At 45.5% G+C, this 20,115-nt stretch overlaps 1 protein-coding gene across 5 annotated transcripts in view; it reads left to right on the plus strand.

Moving 5' to 3' along the window:
• Positions 1-20,115, plus strand: part of arhgef2 (rho/rac guanine nucleotide exchange factor (GEF) 2) — a 47,319-nt gene that overhangs the window by 16,821 nt on the left and 10,383 nt on the right. For all 5 annotated transcript variants that reach the window (XM_031575871.2, XM_012822848.3, XM_031575872.2 and 2 more), the window contains 3 exons: positions 8,265-8,427; positions 19,126-19,193; positions 19,521-19,584. In XM_031575871.2, coding sequence (XP_031431731.1) covers positions 8,265-8,427; positions 19,126-19,193; positions 19,521-19,584 — 295 coding nt within the window. The remainder of the gene's footprint in view (positions 1-8,264; positions 8,428-19,125; positions 19,194-19,520; positions 19,585-20,115) is intronic.

Below are 20,115 nucleotides of genomic sequence, written 5' to 3' on the forward strand. Positions count from 1 at the left end.
TCGCTCACATTCACTAAACAATAAAATGTCCCCAGTGAGCCTTTTCAGCGCTGTAACCCGAGAGTCATGAATTGAGGCCAAGAGAAAGGTGTGTATAAGCCAGGGAGACGCAGACAGTAGAGGGGGGAGAGTCAGGTTGCGGCGGGGGCCATGGAGAGCACCTCACCCACAGGCCCCTCTAGGACCGGATAAAAAGGTCTGACTGACAGACCGAGAAGACAGGCCAGATTAATCCCACACAGCATGCTATAAACCCAGACACACACACGCACACACACACACTCACACACACTAAAGCTTCCAATAAAGGATCCCTGCTGGTTAGCGTCACGGGGGTGGCAGAACTGGGCACAAACCAGCAGCGCTGGTGTGAGTTAGCCCCTCTGTGCACCTGTGTAAACAACTCGGTCATTAAAACAGCTTTGAGAAGCATTATCAGTGATGGACGATGGTGGAGGGGCACAACAGCTGAATAGACTGTAAGATGGGGGAGAAGGTTTGACAATAGGGCAAGAGAAGGTGAGCGGAAATTAAGAGGTGACAGAGCTGAAATCGAGCAATAGTGGATGTGTGTGTGTCTTTCAAAAATGACCTAATGTAGAATCCAATCTGTGAAACTCAGCCTAATGACATGTTATGGAGCTGACTTGTTTAATAAACAGTGCATCCTCTCTGACATGATGTCCATCATGCACTATTTCTTATACATTATTTCTCAATATTATCAAATTAAATGGCAAAAATGGTTAGGGCGTGTCTTTCACAGCTACGTTTCTCGTACAGATAGTAATGACTTTCACAGGCCTCATTCCTGGGCTTCCTGGTCTGCAGATCTGTTGGAGTCATTTATTCTGAAGTGTTTATACACAGTATATAGAAAATATATATAGAAATGTCCTATATATATATATGTATATATAATATATATACTATGCTGGCTGAAAGGAAGAAGAAGTGACATCACAGACATTTTCTCAGGTTCCTCTACTCCACTCTTCACGGCCACCCCTAGTTCTGAGGGGAAGGCTGTTGTAGCTTTGACTTGACAACACAGACCACTGTCCCCATTGCCTGCCTCTTTCCACGAAATAGTGTCTGTTTTAGTAGAAGAGTAGTATGACGCATTGTGACAGTAAGGTCCAGTTTGCAGCCGCAGCCCTCTGTGAGCTGAGGACATTTTTGCCTTTGGTATGTCTTTGTCAAGTCAGAAAAAAATCTCTGACTCTGAAAGCCAAGTGCTGATATAAGCACTGGACTCTGGTAGAGATGGAATGAGAGGGTATAAATGGGGAGCAAATTGGGATGGTTGGCCTTGGCATTATGTATGTATTTATTTATTTATGAATCAATTTGTTACACATGGGAGTCTTTTGTGAGAGGAAGCATATGCTGGAGGTATGTATGTGTGAGTAGTTTTCTCAGTTTGTGCTTTTGTACATTTGTGCATGTTTTTGGTGAGAGATCCCCATCTGTTTTGCTGTGTGTTCACACATGTGTGTGCTTGCTTTACACAACCTGACGTACCTAATTTATTACAATGAGTTTTGATTAGCAAGGGGTTATCTTTAAATTTCGGCCCTAGTATAAGTGTAGGTGTGTGTGTGGGTTGTGTGTTTGTGTGTGTGTGGGTTGTGTGTTTGTGTGCTTGTGTGTGTGTGGGGGGGGGGATTGTGTGTGTGTGTGGGTTCTGCGTTTGTGTGAGAGGGGGTTTCTACCTGGCATGCTGTATCTCTGTGGGAGTGCTAACGAGTGGCACATCGTCAGCTAGTGCCGGCGGCCCATCTGTATGGGAAACCTCCACCACTGAGGGTCACTGAACTTCATGTCTCCCCCGCCATCTGTCCCAGACTACATGCTCACAGCCCCACATTCACACATAGATGTGTGTGGGAGGGCTGCATAAATAGACACATGAGCACACAAACACAATTGATGCACACACACACACACACACACAGGCACACACACACACACACACACACACACACACACACACACACACACACACACACACACATTTCAGACCATACAATAAGTACAGTAGCATACATTCAGCAGCACGCAGTGAATGCATAACGAAACAAATGGCATAGACAGTCCTGCTGAATACGAGCAATTAGAGAGGGATCAGCCCAACACATAATTAAGTCATTTTAATATGTACTGGCAGTTACTGTAACACACAGAGAGCTTTATGGACTGTTGTGTTTTGAGATAAGGGGTTAGTGAATACAGTTGTAGAAGGCTGTGTGCTCCACATATAGCTCTTTTTGCCGGAGGCCATTGTCTCCTGAGTTTCTCCCAGCCCTAGTTCCCTTTCCATAGTCTTCCTGTTTTTGTGCTGCCTCTCTCTCCCCCCTTTGTTCTCTGTGGCCCCTCTGAAGTCAGGTTGCCTGCTCCGCTTTCGTTTTGTCAGGTATCCTCCTTTTCACTCTTCCTATCTCTTCCTCTCTCTGTTTTCTCTCCCATCTTTTGTCTCTTCTCCACGTTCATTCTCTGGGGTTTCCTCTTTTCGCCGTGTTTCTCTCTCCATCTGTCTGCCCCCACCTCCTGTGGCTGTAGGCCCCTTTCAATCCCTTTCTTTTCTTCCCTCCACTCTCTCTCTCTCTCTCTCTCTCTCTCTCTCTCTCTTCCCATCTCTCTCTCCTCTCTCAAAGACTAAAACTGGGAGATAATCAGTCCCCTGATCTCTCTTCTCTTTTCCCACCTGAAAGCTCTCCGTTTGTTTTTTGTTCCTTTTTTTGTTTGTCTTTCAACCTTCTCCCTCTCATTGGCACTTCTCGGATAAAGAGGAGGGGACTGTTTTTCGTTGTCACCAGTGATGACTTCACTTGGCCTCGCGTAACACTTCCTCCCAATCTCGGAATCAGACCCATACCAAACAAACAAAAATGAGTCCAGCCTAAACAAAAGCTTCTGTATCTTGGCATCTTTTAATGTTAATACAGTCTCATTTCATCTCTAAAAATAAATGATGCATCAGCAAGGCACAATAGTCACAATCGTCATTATCATTGTTTATGCTTTTGTTTATGTTTAGCTATTCTGAATGCTTTTAATCCTAAACGACCCAGAGCTGTGAATGCATCTCTGTCTTAGTGCTCAGCAGGATGTTTTTAGGGTTTACCCCCCGGTCACCTCACGTGCGTGTGTTTACTGGGAATCTGAAAGAAGCAGATTGGCTCTCAGAAGTGATTAGGCCGGTCAGGTGGACACTCAGGGTCACAGCAGAGAGGGTTCAGTCACTCCTCTGCTCTTTATGACTTAAGGACCCAGAAAGAGAGAGAGAGAGCAAACTGACTGGATGGCATTCAGACAGACTCTTAAATCCCAGTAGACTAATATTATCCAACCCCTAACCCCACCCCACCCCCCCTTGAGTCTGCATGCGCAACCTCCCACCCTCTGTCAGCCCGTCTGCTTGGCCTAGTGACAGGGCAGTGCTCAGTAATCGAGGCTGATGCCCTTTAATGAGGGCTTCAGCTTTTAACGACGCTGAAAGGGTCGCTCTCTCGCCGACTCTCCAGTCACGATTTAGCCAAGGCGTTCTAACATTTGGAGGCTAGTGAGCTTTATAACTAGTACCATAGAGACATTTTGCGCTTTCCTGATGTTTTCCTTAATGTTTTATACTTCTGATGATGACAGAGAGGAGTAAGCATCAGTAAAGGTGTTGTTGGTGTCAGTATTGCTTTATTGCTTGAGTGCTCAGATGTCTGTAGTTATTGACACAGTTACAAGCACTGTGTATGTGTGTCATCTTTTTCATGAGGCTGAGTGGGGCTAATTGTGAAATGATACAGTCTAGCTAGTAACCGGGCCGATTCCAGTTCAGTGAACTGAGTAAAAGCATGTGATTCGCCCCGCCTGTGTGAGTTCTCACAGATGTCTGTTCAGGCACTTTGAAGGACAACAGACACACCCAGGGTTAATGCAATCCACTCAACTGGAATTAAAGTCGGTCAAGCTTGTCCCTTTGTCAACAGTCAGTGCCATGGTTAATTAGTTATCGGTGGAAGGGAGTGTGGATGGTTAAAAGTGAGCATTCGACTCAGGAACTCCAATATTTGACTTACGACACTTACGTCGGAATAGACACTTCAGGGGATTGACTAGCCAGAGCTGAATTTGAGCAACGCTCATGTCCTCTGTTGCCTTTATGGTTTGTGTTGCAATGCACACTCTTTTGTTCCCGCTGGCACTTCAGGCTCCACCTCCCCAGGCCAAAGGAGGAAGTTATTTTCGTGGACTTCCTGTGTTGCATATCAACAATGAAAAAGGACCAAATATCACCCAGCAGACTAAACAATATCAAGGAGGAAACCATTTTACAGAGCTTTTCCATTCAAATCAAAACAAGTTTATAGTCAAAACCAATATTAGTTGTAACTAACAACAAACAGAATGGACCCATAACCTCTTTACAGTACTGTACTTGAACTGTAATTGTATCTATCAGTTCAAACTGATCTTTGAACTGTATATATAAATTGGGAAATAGCCCAGTCATACCCATGGACAGAGGAGAGAGAGGATAATGCAGTATGGAAGGGTTCTACTAACTTTTGTGTCGACCATGCTCACATCTGCAAATAAAGTCAAGACAAACAGCTGATTTAAGAGTCTGCAGACGAAACCGAAATTTCCGGAACGCTGCACTCCTAAAATGACAAATATAAGCCTCCATTTTATTTATCCTCTGTGCACTTCTTTACCACCTCTCCCCCGCCTGCCCTCAGCCCTGGCCTCAGTGAACCACTGGCATGGTTGCACACAGGTGTGTCAGCTATTTGTGAATCTTTTGCCCTGACTGTGTGACGTATTTATGAGGACTTGTTTTTAAGGCAATTTGGAGTTGGGATGAAAGTGGGACTTTGATCTTGTTTGTTGTCTTCCCTGGGATATGAGTGATACCTGTCTGACTGTATTACAGCCTACTCCTCATTGGGGCAGAAGATCTTTATCTTCTTGTTTATAGCTTGTGGGAAAGAGGAAGAAATGCCCTAACCCATATCAGGACTTTTTATCTCTATGTGTGTGTGTGTGTGTGTGTGTGTGTGTGTGTGTGTGTGTGTGTGTGTGTGTGTGTGTGTGTGGTGTGAGTGTGTTTGTGTGTGGTGTGCATAAATGTGTTTGGATGTTTGTGAGGCCATTATACAAGTTTTATTGACAATTATGACTTGATAGAGGAGTATTACACAAGTGCGAGTGAACGTGAGGTTTTGGTTGGGCACGGCTCTTACAGCAGCAGGACTGTAGTCTGATAACAAGTGGCATTGCCTTCCTTCAAGTTGATTAATGAATGATTATGAGGTCACAGCTCGTCTGGGCCGCAGCATAGCCAGCATGGAGTGCCAGTTTAATAAACAGGTCGATTTGTTTTGCCTGTGTGAGCCGTATCCCGGATGCCACCGGCCTGCCAGCCAAAGACAGGAGATGCCGAGCAGGGAGGACCCTCCTTCCTCCTGTCCCTTGTTGTCTTCCACCATCCCCCACACTGAAGGCAGACAGCAGCAGCGTGGCATACTCCGAGTACCAGGTTCTCTGGTTAAAATACTCAGCGTGACCCATCCAGTAATAGTATTTACTTAATCCCATACATGTAATGGCAGCTTTACTCCTCTGCATCCCCCACCGGGCACCCGTCTTGTCATTAATGCGCCCATTATGGCCCATGTGTTTGTAATTTGCTACCGGCGCCAAGTTTGGGGCTTGCACCCTGCCATGCCTCTCCCAGCTGAGTCCCTCGTTGGCTGTAAGCTGGTGCAGCGCATTCCTCTTCTCCCCTCATTTATCCACTTATTGCTCAAGTCAGATGACATTAATCCTGCCCCTTAATCCAGTATAGATGGATAAGTGGACTGAGAGAGAGAGAGAGACAGAGACAGAAGGCAGACAGAAAAAAGAGACAATCTGAAGGAAAAGGAGAGCAAGAACGAGGGAAGGAATGAAGAGGGGGGGGGGGAGAGACACACACTTGGATAGCTTGGTTGTCTGTCAGTGTACTAGCAGTGCTCACGAGCAGGCCTTTTAAAATGCCTGAACGGAAGGATCACACATGGAGATGAGATGCCACGGCAACTAGCTCAGCCATGGTGTCTTGTTAGCAAATTGAGGCTCAAACCCTCAAGGTCTTCCTGCAGGCTGTATGTATGTTTGTGTTTGTGTGTGTGTGTGTGTGTGTGTGTGTGTGTGTGTGTGTATGTGTATGTGTATGCGTGTGTGTGTGTGTGTGTGTTTGTGTGTGCGCGTTTGAGTATTGGTAAGGGTTAGGGTTAGGGGTTGGGGGTCTCATGTCGTTATCTCTGAGTGTTTTCTCCTGTCACTCTCATCTCCACGCTGTCCTGTTCAAGGAAATCCCCGTCTTTACTCCTTCTTTTGTTCCGTTATCTAATGGGAAGGATGGATCAGCTTTACCCCTTGAGCTCCATGACCAGAGGGCCAGCGGGTGGCGGTTGGATGGTGGTGGGGGTGGTTGAATTTCATTTGGCTTTTCAAACATCATACACAAGACACTCACCAGGAGTGGCACCCAAACAATAGGACAGGGTGGTTTTGTTTTGGTTTTCTGAAAGAAATGTCCCCCAACACTCACACACACACACACACACACACACACACACACACACACACACACACACACACACACACACACACACACACTCACACACTCACACACACACACAAAAACACACACACACACACGCTTTTTGTACGCCTCCATAGAGGTAACAGCAGGTTGTGCATCATGTACTATAGTGAACCCCCATGGGATTTTAACCATGCTGCTGATCTCTAGGGAGGGTCCCCCCTCTTGTCAGTGTCACTGCTAAAGTGACAGCAAGTATCTGTGTCTTTTTTAAACACAATTCTCAAGGGGGAGGAGGGGCAGAACAGTTTATTCTAGCAGGTTCATAAAATGTAGTGCAGTGAAGCACAGCTTTAAACCCCGTCCCTCATGGTGCTTGACAGCCCTGGATACGTTTTTTAGCCCATCTGCAGCTTTCCAGAAAAGATAGAGAGGAATTCAAATGGCAGCAGTGAGTGAGTAATGATTATGCAACTTCATTTAGAACACACCCTCAGGAAAAAAAATCTCAACATTTCTGTTTTTCGTTGTTCCTGAAAGGAGAGATTAGTTAGCGACTGAAAGGCGGCCGGGAACAAAGCGGCTTTAAACCCCAGCAGCACTTCAGACTAGCTCAGCAAGAGTCCCTCCAAGTTGGCACTCTTTTTTCTCTCCCCCAAACTGATCGAAAAGTGTCACAGATGAGATAAGGGAACCTGCCAGGCTAACGGCTGGATCCTGCAATTGGAAGGCGTGCGCGGTTTTCAGAAGATAGCAGTCAAAATTCAGATCCAGATGATTTCGTTTCTAAATGCAAGACACGCGCTGAAGATGTGTTTTAGCTTAGTCAGCACGTTGGTATGGCAAGGCGAAATAAATGAAGATGGCTTTATGGAGGCAGTCGCACAGCCAGCACAGTCAAATCAAATCAGATTTGTGAGCCAGCCTCGCTGCGAGCAGTCAGATAAGACACACCTCGGTGTAACTGTGTAAGACACAGTCACACAATATTGAGTCTGTCAGTCAGTTTGATTGATGCAGTCAATGGTCCCCATCTATGAGATGTGCAGCAGAATGTGGCACTAGTTTTATTTTCTTCTGTTTTCACCATTGCGTGTATTTCGTGTGTTATTAGCTGAGGCTGGACTGGGAGGAGGTGCACCAGGTGTGCGCTCAACAAAGGGCTCGCGGCTGCCAACATGCATGGCAGATTTCCCTCTTGACAGTTGGATCTATGCTTGTGCCATAATTAGCCAATTTAACCTCTCTTAAAGAAGATTGCTTTTGATATCCATACATTCCTGATATGGTTGGGGTGGCTAATTAGTATTATCTCAAAAACACCGCTGGCAATATGCCAGTCATGACCTATCATGAAAACTCATTACTATGCAGTGTGACCATCCAACATTATCAAACTCCACTATATAGAAGCGTCCTCTTGGTATTTCTATCTTAAGAGCAAATATTACAGCACTAGTAACAGTTTTCTACGGTTTTCTCTGTTAACCTGAATCTGCCTTCTCCGCTACAACCTGCTCTTGGTGATGTCATTCTATTGTTTGAAATCAGTCCGAAATGGGAGTAAACCGTTTCCTGGAGCTGACCCGGGTGAAGGAATTCAAGTTGTGTAGGAAGTCACCGCGTTTCTCTTCATGAGACATCACCTCTGACCTTTTCATCTCTCTCTCCCCAGAACAAAGAGAAGGAGCGCATGAAGGAGCGCGAGAAGGAGGCGCGCGAGAGGGAGGCGCGCTACAGCAATGGCCACCTCTTCACCTCCCTCACGGTGTCGGCCACCACCCTCTGCTCTGCCTGCAACAAGAGCATCACGGCCAAGGAGGCGCTCAGCTGTCCCAGTGAGTGCACGTGAACACATGCACATTCCGAGGGACATTCATATGCAACATACACACACACACACACACACACACACACACACACACACACACACACACACACACACACACACACACACACACACACACACACACACACACACACACACACACACACACACACACACACACACACACACACACACAGAAAGCGGTTTTTCAAGATGAGACCACAAACATCTCTGCATACTTTGAGGCTGTAACTTAACACACACTTATATCCACACTTCTTTTTAGCCTACTTAAAGGCCTATAACACATCTACAAACATTTAGATCGTTGCCTTATGTGCAGAAGGGGTCCTCTTCCAATTCAAAAGATTCCAGTCAGCGCCCATCACAGTCCTTTGCAGCCATTCACAATAAGCACCCTCCTGTTTGTCCTTAGCACTCCACTACAGCATTGGCAGAGTGAACTGAACTACAAGCACAAATCTCTCTGAACAGCTGTAGTGCCTAACAGCTGTTGTGTAGGAGACCCCAGGAGTGCATGCCACACCTCACGGCGCTTTTTCATTGCATGTTGCTAAAAATGGCGGCTTAAGACACCCAAGACATACAATCCAGTATGCTTTACAACGTTGTTACAGAGACATCTTTGCATCTCATTGTAGTATTTTCAGAGACAACACAGGCTGAGTGTGTTTTGGCATCCATCTTGGTGAAACACTTTTTCACTGCTCATTCTTTAAAAGAAATGAACCAATGCTAGCTAAGCATTATGCTTTGTCCTCAAAAGGCAGTTCACAGAAAGCACTGCGCTGGTGCAGAGAACTCATCAGATTCAGAGGTTGTGCGGGAGAGCTTGTGGCTTAATGTCTGGCAACGTGTGGAGCTGGTGGCTTTATATCTGGCAACGTGTGGCTGCTGGGGGAATTTATGGCGCATATGGGAACTCGCTGCGCCAGCAAACCGGAGCCATTTGTCATCGTCCAACTCTACCCAGCAAAGCAGATTTGGCTCCCTGAGGAAGTGCTCGATCAATGTGCGAAGGGGGGGTGGTATAAAAGAATGAAGGCGATAGCCCGCGCAAGAGAGAGAGAGAGTGAGAGAGAGAGGGGTGGTTGGTATGCGTGGGGGATTCAACCTTGGAAGATTAGGTAGGTTTGATGTTGTTAGGGGAAATGAGGGAGTGGAAAGACATAGTGAGGGAAAGGAGAGGGGAAGTGAAGGAGAAAGAGAGAGAGAGAGAGAGGGGAGAAAAAGGAGAGTCAACAGAGATATGAAAAGAGATGAGCATGCAGGAGAGAGTCGAGCAGGGAGGGGATCGAACAGGAGGGAAGGATTCCTCCCGCAGCCGCTCACTGCAGCTCTAACCCACCCATGACCCCCCCCCCCTCCAGTCCCCCCCCCCCCCCCCCACACCTTTGAAAATCAATAAGCTTCTGACTTCCAACGCCTCCCCCACCCTCGCGCACCGCCCTGCCCAGACAATAGTGGCAGTGTGTGGGGAGGACAGATCTGAGGGCATGCCTCTCTCTTCTCTCTCTCTCTCTCTCTCTCCATGGGGCAGCAGGCAGAACAGCTGAGGGGAGGGGGAGCATTAGAGGGTAGAAGTAAGAGAACGAGGGGGGAAAATAAATAGAAAGGCGCATAGATGGATGGAGACTGTATAGCAAGACTGAGCCCGAGAGACAAGAATGGCGGTGTGGTGGAGGTGTGAATGTAAGCAAGAGGATGAGGACATAGACATCGATGGAGGAAAGATATAGAGGGGGAGGGAAAGAAAGAAAGATCGAGAAATAATTATGTGCGTTTACAGGGTTCTTGTACAGTTATACAAGAATCAATAGATGTCAATAGACATTGCTGGAGGAAAGGCAAGGCCAGCAAAATAGTACAAAGGCTGAGATGGGAAGATGAGGATAAAACGTGTATAAAGAGAGGGGAACGAAGAGGGTGATGGCTGGAATTAATATGCAATCAGGAGAATGTGGAGCAGAAATATGAGAAAGGGGGATAATGGAGTGGAAGGAAAGATAGAGAGAGAGAGAGAGAGAGAGCAATGGTCGAGATGAAGACGGATGAGGGGCTAGAAGAAGAGAAGAGAGATATGATAAAGTAATGAAAGAGGGAGGGATGGATGGATTTGTGTCTTCACTGTCCTCCCTCTCTGCTGCTCAGGCACACTACAGGGTGAGAGAGGCACCCTCCCATCACACTCAACACCTCCACACTGTCAAGCACATGCCACTTCAGCTAATGAGAGGGAGGGAGAGCCAAGGTGAGACGCAGAAAGAAAAAAAAAGAGAGAGAGAGAGAGAGAGAAGGCACAGCAAGGGAGGAGGCAAACAGATTGAGACAATGAGAAAGAAAGAGATTTAATTAGTGACGTGGAACACAAGGCACCAGCTATGTGTCGCAGATAGGGAGCCTTTTATCCCTTAAAAAAAATTAGCTAATTTGACAAAGTAGGGGGAAAAAAGCAGTTAAGCCCTTTTAGTTTTATTCATGGCATCATACGTTTCTGTGCTTCCAAGACAATGGCCCGGACAGATTCACCTGGCATGGCGGATTTGTCTTGCCATCGACCAGCCCGGTAGGCTTTCACCTTGACCCCTTGACCTTGACCCTGCAATGCTTTTGAAGTGCAGCTTTCAAATGAGCAAGCCAGCCAGGAGCGCCAGTACAGGCGAGAGGGGGAGAGGAGGAGGGATTGACGAGAGCAGAGAAGAGAAGAGAGAGGAGAGGAGAGGAGAGGATGTGGGGGAGGGATTCGACATTGGGCTATAATCGCATATGTCTGTTGCCAGAGGGGTGAGGGGGGTTTCCCATCCAACCACGAGCCGATCGGGGAGACCCTTTGGTTCGGAAGAGAGAGAGAGAGAGAGAGAGAGAGAGTGAGTAAGTGGGCACCGACTCTGTGGGAGTGTTTGGAAGCACAGCTGTAGCCTCCGGCATGGGTGAGAGGGTATTGATTCAGAATCGAGGGGGTAATTAAACTGCAGCAGAGACATTGGGACCGACGTGGGGCATGAATACATTATCATTGATGATGGCACTGGAGGTGAGAGAGAGGGACAGAGAGCGATAAGGCTGGATAGTGCTGCTGGGATGGAGAAATAGTAGCCTGACGATGTCATACTCATAATTCTAGTCAGAATATGAGTCTGATACCGCTCCGTTGGGCTGTGATTATGGGGCGTGTTTCAACCGAACCAGGAAAAAAAATGCCTCTTCGCTCAATTGGATATATCTAGAACCAATCAGAGCAGCGTAGTATGACCATAACGTAGACCATGGGGCCAGCTGATACATTAAACTTTTACTGGATCCCGTAGGAAGGACGGCAAAAACATCTTTTCGATCGACAAATACCTTGATCGCGTTTCTCTGTTCCTCTTTCAAAATGAATGTGCTGTCAATGTTTTCTAAAACAGACTTGAATCTCCACATTTCAGCTCTCCAACGGCAGCCATGTTTGTTGAAAACTAATTCACCCCAAAAGCTCTTTGGTGACGTGGTTGATTACGTTACGGTTGATCATCTGTCCATCATCGTATAAAGCCCGCCCTGACAATTTGATTGGTCTATCTATCTCCTCACAGATTTTTGTGAGGAGATAGTTTCTCCCCAACGGAGCGACACCAGACCGAACTTCCCAACCTAAAATGTTGTGGGCGGGGCTAAGTTCGTCTGGTATCCAGGCTAGAGAAATAGAGTGATAGAGAGAAAAAAAGGAGAGGGGGTGGGCAGGACAGAGAAAAAGGTGTGTGTGTGTGTGTCTTTCATTCTGTACTGTACTGGACAAAGGCTGATTCAAAACCCTTTCTTTGTTTCATGTCTTTTTTAGCCCCATGAACGCTCAAGTGTTTTGCTCTTGGGTGTCCCATGAACCATATGATTGGCCGGTGCCCATTTGTCTTCCTCTGCTGTGTCTCCATTTGGAAATGTCCAGTGTCAGTTTTGATATTAACTGAGGATGAAATCCCTGGAAAACTGCTTACAGAGCACAGGCTGCTAGCACAGGGATTAGGCTGGAGTCTGTGCTAAAGGCCGTAGTCTTAGGTTGGCATGTGGCTCCTTTGTTTGCACTATCCATGAAGCCCTCCTGTGCCCACCCCACAGCTGCTGTCTGTCCGCCCCCCCTCCACACACACACACACACACACACACTCACCCATCCACTCCCCAGTACCCCCAACCCCTCCAACTGTAATCTGGAATTAGTGCATCTGGGGATAGAGATGTGAGTGTGAGAGATTAACAAGCAGTCTGTCTCACACACACATGCTGCAGGCAAATACACTGACCATGTGCGTGCATACACACACACACACACACACACACACACACACACACACACACACACACACACACACACACACACACACACACACACACACACACACAGAGAGACACACATACACATAGACACACACACACACACATACACTACAGAGACTTACATACATACATAAACCTATATCCTGGGGGCCCATACTAAATACACTGAGTGCACACACCCACCCACACACACACACACACACAAACACACACACACACACCACACACACATGCCCACACACACAGAGGGCCGCTCTGAAAAATGTAAATAATAGATGAGTTATGCTTAACATTTTGACCCTCCCATGCTTGAATGGTTAAAAGCAAAGGGTCATATGTCGAGGCAGCTGACACTGAGGTGTTTTAATGGGGGTCAAGGCCCTCCCCTGAACCTGGGCTGATTCTTATGGAATATGAGCCATGCATAATTATGCATAAGTAATGGACAATGGATAATGACTGGAGATAGGCAGGTTTAATATTGAACTGCTTATGAGGTAAAACACAAGATTTACTAACTTCAAAAGCATTTTATAATATCTTTAGCTGTTTTGTTTGTGATCATATCTGGTGCATAATTTCTTAAGAGAAAACCTTACCTCAGAATATCAGCCCAGTGTGTATAGTTGTTGGAAGGCTTGGTTATTTTCATACGATTAAATGATTTCAAACTTGACCTCGAGATAGCAGACACTCGATCTGTCTTACATCACTTCTGTGGTCAGAAGCTCAGTATTCAATCCAATAGAGCCTGCTCTTCATTAGACTGAGGCTCTGAGGTGAATAATAAACATGCATTAGCACCAGTGAGACCTCATGTAGGGAATGACACTGATTGGTCTTAATGTGATGTGATGTGACACGCTCATCCATCACTTGGCATAGATCTGAGGATTAGCGCCTGCAACACCAACTAGCGGCTTGATCTGCAAATGGATGATGTTATGCATGCCCTCACTGAAGGTAAATCAGATCATAGCAGGCCCTGGAGGACCATGGGCCCAAATGACATGAGAACAAGTAAGTGTTGTACACCAGCACATAGCCCCTGGGCAAGCCGAGCTTGGATCATGATAAAGACGTATTGATTCTGAGGTGTTAAAACCTCTCTCTCTCTCTCTCTGTTTGTGTGTGTGTGAACGTGTGTGTGCATGTGTGTATGTGAGTGTGTGTATGCAAAAAAAGCTTTAGGCTAACATGGATGCTATGGCCAGGATCATTTTAATATTCCTTAGTGATGCAGAATGGTCCATACACGCAAGCAATATGTATGTGAGCATGCACATATATATATATGTATGTGCGTGTCTGTGTATGTGCGTGTGTCTTTATCTTTGTGTGCGATGCACGGCCAGATCCACTGTGCTGTGTCAGTACATGGGAGATAATCTCCCAGACTGATTAACAGTCAGATTAATTTCCACTGGGCCGTTGTTTACCCCCCTCTAACCTAATCTGAGGCCTTAGCTTCATATTAACATGCAGATTATGCAGGATATCCTATGCAATTCCACCATAACCTCATATAGCAGTTAAGCGTTAATAATGGCATGGTGTTTAAGTGGTGCAGAGAACAAGGTGAGCCATGGTTTGGAGACTGAATAAGATGTGTTGACTGTGTGAAGTGAATGTGATTTATGGTGATGCTGGTATTGACAGTTTGGTACAACTGCTTCTGTAATCAACAAACATCAACCATTTAATGGTTTTTGTGGTGCACCTAGTTTTGAGTGTTTTTCCACTTGGACCTGCACTAGGTCTACTGAAGTATGGCGTGTCATGTAAAGAGAATGACCCACTGAATGCACTCATGAATAAAAGAAAAGGCCAGTGATGCACTGGCATGAAACCCGCTGACTGATAGCAATAGCAGAACCATCCAAGTCCTTACGTTTATTGCCCAGTGCTGATTCTTTGCCATTTAATCGATGTACATTTACACTTAGACATTTAGTCATCTAGCAGACGCTTTTATCCAAAGCGACTTACAAAGGATGTATCCCTGCTGAGCATCATCATAAACAATGCAAGTAACCAGGAAAAGTAAAAAAAAAAAAAAGAGCAAAGCAGTTACACAAAAAGCTATTGTGCCGAAACATGTGTCGTGAAGAGCAAGTGCAAGTCAGTTTCCTGGCTGGCACTTGAGGCTGAGATTCATGAGAGCAGCTTTTTAGGAAAGGAGTCCCCCGGGCTTTGGTGATGGCTGTGCCTCTGAATGGCTCGGGTTAATTCTGTCTCATTAAACATGAGTCACACCGGCTTGTTACATGGCGAGGGCCCTAGGTGCTCCAAGCACGCCTGTGCTGTAGAGTGGACTCCTTGTGCCACCTGTGTCATCCACGCTCCCCCCCACTTGTTTCAGCAGAGATGCAATGCCTAATAAATACAAAGTCCCATCACTATTTCTCCCGGAGTGAATAGGGTCGATGCGCCTTGAAGTGGCATTTAAGAGATCTAGTGTTGTTTTTTGAGAGCAGTTCTTATCTGAAATGGTGGTTAATGAGGTCTAGAAGAAAGGGAGTATTAGCAACGTCTGGTTTCTATGTTGTGTCTGAGCAGACAGCAAGCTCACAGTGAAGGCAGTGATTGTTTGAGCTCTGGCTCAGTTATGTTAGTTTAGTGATTCGGGGCAAGGCCTGTTTGTTTAGCGTTGGAGGTGCTTTCTCCCTCTCTCTCTCTCTTTCTCCATCTCTCTCTCTCTTTCTCCATCTCTCTCTCTCTCTCTCTCTCTCCCACTCACTTCCTCACTGTATGTGTGTATGTCTGTATTCAACTCTGTTTCTTCTCTGCATTGGAAAGACTATTTCTCTTTCTCTCTCTCTTTCTGTGTGTGTGTGTGTTTATTTCTCCTTTGCATTTCTCTCTATCTCTCTCTCTCCCTCTCTCTCTCTCTCTCTCCCACTCACTTCCTCACTGTATGTGTGTATGTCTGTGTATTCAACTCTGTTTCTTCTCTGCATTGGAAAGACTATTTCTCTCTCTCTCTTTCTGTGTGTGTGTGTTTATTTCTCCTTTGCATTTCTCTCTCTCTCTCTTTCTCTCTCTCTCGCTCTCTCTCTGTCTCTCTGTTTCTCTTGCTACATGTTTGTGAGTCTGAGGCCAAGAATAGGTCACCAGTGTGTCTGTCATTATATGTTCTGGAGAGAGCACTGGCGGAGTCTCTTTGTTCCTGATGTGGACCCAAGGTTCTCTGAGGTTTCTAATGAAAGCTGGTCTAAATGTGCACATGCACTTCAGCTGGGTGTTTCCCTCTTAAGTGCAGTGGAAATTCTATCTTTAGGAGGAAATAAACGCCGCCAATAGTATACTGCAGGGTTGTTTGTCCACTTATAGCTTGCGTTGGAAGCATGCGTGTAATTTAGTTCAAATGGCTCGGGTGTAAGACTTTTAAAACAGCGAAAATGTGATTTTTCTGTCTCTCTTTCTCTCTCTCTCTCTCTCTCTCTCTGTGTGTGTGTCAGTAGGTGTGTGTGTGTATGCATGTGTGTCTGTGTGTGAGGGTATGTCAGCACGCACATGAGCTCACAAGTGTTGGCCTGGGGCTGCTGTGGAGGGGAACAAAGACATCCCTGTGTTGAGCAAAGTTGTGGACTGGCTCACACACACACACATCCAAACACACACACACACACACACACACACACACACTCAGTTTGACAGAAATATGCACAGAGGCTCTGCACACAGCTTCTCATCACAACATCCACATGAGCATGGACTAGGTTTGACATAGTCCCTGCTGTCTTATCACAGCTTATCTGAATTGCACTGAAGCAGTCAGACATCACAACCACAACACACTGAACTCTCCCCTGAACTGTAGCAGTACTAAAGAGTATAAAACCTGGTTATTGCAAAGTATTTGAATACCCTGGATACAGTGTTGTATAGTAACAAAGTAGAAATACTTCGTTACTGTACTTAAGTCGTTTTTTTGGATATCTGTACTTTACTTTACTACTTATATTTCTGTTTACTTTTACTTTTACTTCGCTACATTTTGCAAAGAAAACTGATACTTTTACTCCGATACATTTCCCCTGAAACTTTCGTTACTCGTTACAAAATCAAATCATCTTTAGAAAAAAAGACGAGACCAACGTCGGGGACTGGGGTAGAACACAGACTGCAAGCAGGTTTGGCAAATCAGTGGTCCTAGCGCACGTTAATGCGCACTGTTCGCAAAAGCCCCGTCCTCTTAGTTACTGTTGCTACATCTTTTGAACTCGTTCATGCACTATACTGTCTGTCAGTGTCAGTGATTCTTTTTGGAGTAATATCTCCGCGATATCCTCCAGATCAAGGCAAAATGGACTGCAATATGCAGTGGAAGGATATATCCAAAACATTAAGATCAACAACGAAGGGGACACAACAATAATCGAAGCAAAAGCACACAGGTCTCAATCAAAAAATGAGAAAACCCCATGACCTCTTCATTTAATGCCACCAGCAGAGGGACGTTTTGTTTGAAGATGAACAAAACATTTTTCAGTTTCAAGTATGACTGGGTTGTTACTTTCGGTGCTGCTTTAGTATTTCCTATTGTGTTCAAATTGTGTTCAAATAAGGCCCAGTTTATAAGTATGCTCATTCTAGTCGGAATAAACTTCATAATTCTCAAAATTCTGACCCTTTGCTTTTTTATTAACAGCATTTACTTGTACTTGTACTTTCAATACTTAAGTACATTTAATGTCAGAAAATTACTTTTGATACTTAAGTACAGTAAAGATCAGATACTTTAAGACTTTTACTCAAGTAGTATTCTAAAAGGTTACTTTTACTTTTACTTGAGTCATTTTCCAGTAAGGTATCTTTACTTTTACTCAAGTATGGCTTTTGGGTACTTTATACACCACTGCCTGGATAATTGTTGTTATTCAGATTGAGGCAAGCTGAAAGCTGTTGGTGTGTTTCCTGTGATTTGACGTCATTGTCCCGGTCATCTTATCAGTGCATCTGTCTGTTCCTCAGAAACTCAGCTCATGACACAGCAATCATGTTGTTATCTTCCTCATGATTCATGCTCACAACCGGTCTTTGGTGATGGTCCGGTGGTATTTCAAGTCTTGCGTAAAAAAAAAAGTGCGCAAGTCTTTTTATCTGTGTTGTTTAGTATTCATAGTAATATTTACTTCATGTAATTCAAATGACCTTTATTTTCCTGCTTTCCCACCACAGCACATTCAAATGATTTAAAAAATGACTGACTGACAGGTATTTAGATGAAAAAGTCAAGACAGTGAGCAGACAGGAACCCACAAATGAGCTATTCTGAGCTATATGCTGCCATTGTATAGCAGGGATGAAAGACAAGGCCTCTCTCCTTCACCCCCCTCTTCCCCAGATCGCCTCCTTTGACCCCAACCCACAGTTCCACCAGGCATCAAACAGAACCTCCCTACCCACCTCATCTCCACCCCCACACACACATATACTCACCTCCTGCCTCATCTTGGCCCTGTTTAAAGAGGACTTCCTGCCTTCCAAACAGTTCACAGGAAGGGGTAGCCCATCTAACAATGAGGAGAAATGAGAGTGGGGGGTCTGAGAGGATGGAGAGGGCTGTCAGCGGAGAAGAGAGGGTGAAGGAGGGGGGCGAGTCGGAGATGGAGAGAGACAGACAGAAAAGGAAGGCTGTTCCTGAAAGAGGGATGACAGCAGCACCACAGGGGGTGGGGGTGGGGGCCCTGCGTTCGTTTGTGAAGGGCGGGGGGCCTAGTTAGCGCAGATTGTTGGGAGAACACTGGCACAGGCACTTAGAGGAGAATTAGCCCAGGAACCTTATAAGAACTCATAAGTCAGGGAATTAGCATAGGCACCCACTCAACCCACTAAGAGCAGTGTGGGGATATCCGTCACCAATCTCTCCATACAGTTCATGCTAATGTGCTGTATTTGATACCATACTGGTGAGGATGGGGGGTTTGAATAGGGAATTGTGGGATGGTGGAGGAGTGCACTTGGCTTTCTTGCATCAACATGGGTCATATTATTTACACAGTGAATCAGTAGACAGAGTATAGAACAGAACAGTATGTATCTTCTCCACTCCTGCTTCCCCACTGCTCTTGTTAGGATAACCTTGGACTGAGATGACTATCCTATAGGTTCAAGGAATGTCCCTTTTTGAATGTCTAAGGTCTCAAATAAACACGTTTTTGTGTTCAACATTTAATCCAGAAGCGAGGATGTTGAATAGAATTAATTTCCTCTTTGAGAAAGGGCGTAGAGCTTAAATTTGCATGGTCCCCTTCCTGTGAACCAACGCCACTGCATTTGCATACGTTTGTGTGTTTGGGTCGTGGTGTTTTTGGGAACCAAAGTCTGCAGGCTGACTGGCCCTGCCCTGTGCTTTTGTTTTTCGCAGCCTGCAATGTCACCATCCACAACCGCTGTCGAGACACACTGCCCAACTGTGCCAAAATGAAACAAAAGGTAAGTGGAGTGTCATGGCAACATGGTATATGTGGGCCCGAGTCCAACATCTCATTGGAATTGTAACATCTATAAAGCTGAAATATCTTAACAATAAAAATGGATGTTTTTGGTTTACACACCTATTTTTTTTATCTCAAATTAAGTCTACATGTTTTTAAAAGCTTAAAAAGAATTTGGATATCACAATCACCGTAAACAGGTTCAGGTTTTCGGGGGCGTTCGGCCACAGTTATTTAACATCTTAGTCATGTTTAGGCTGTAATGTTGTCAGCTACTGTAGCTGAAATTGATGGTAACTGCTGTTGTTCCTCCTGTTATTTACAGCAACAGAAGTTGGCCCTGGTGCGCAACAGCTCAGCCCTCCAGAACGTCGCCCTGCGCTCCAAAAGTGAGTGTTCCTCCTTCACCCTGTTTTCCCTCTGCTCTTTTTCTCTCCTCTCTCTCAAGAGGTTTATGTAGTTAACTGTACATGCCAGTTAGACTCTACACTACCACCTGTTGGTCATAAAAGGCCACTACTGTCAGCCAGTGTCGGTCTATTGTGTTTTTTAGTTTGTAGAGTCTCACTTAGTAGTGTTTAGTATTGTTGTCACTGCTGTGGAACTGGTGGAACTGGTCCATGTTCCAGGGAAGTCCTGCCAGCAGATGAGGGTTTGGACAGTTCCATTTCATCAGTGAACAGGAAAAGCCTGTGTTGACTTTACTACCTTCTAAAGAAATAAGTTAGTCTTTATTGGCTTGCGGCTTTCATTGTTATCTATATGTGTCATCAGCAAACATCACTGGCCCTGTCAGACATTCACAACCGACCATTTGTGCACCTGTGAGAATATCATCTGTATCTGTACAAAACAAGAGACATTCAGTGGTGCAGCTGCTTGATAATAGCTGCTGGATTGATGACTGATGTGGTTCTAAT

This window comes from Clupea harengus, chromosome 11 (genome assembly GCF_900700415.2).
Source record: "Clupea harengus chromosome 11, Ch_v2.0.2, whole genome shotgun sequence".
Classification (NCBI taxonomy): Eukaryota; Metazoa; Chordata; class Actinopteri; order Clupeiformes; family Clupeidae; genus Clupea; species Clupea harengus.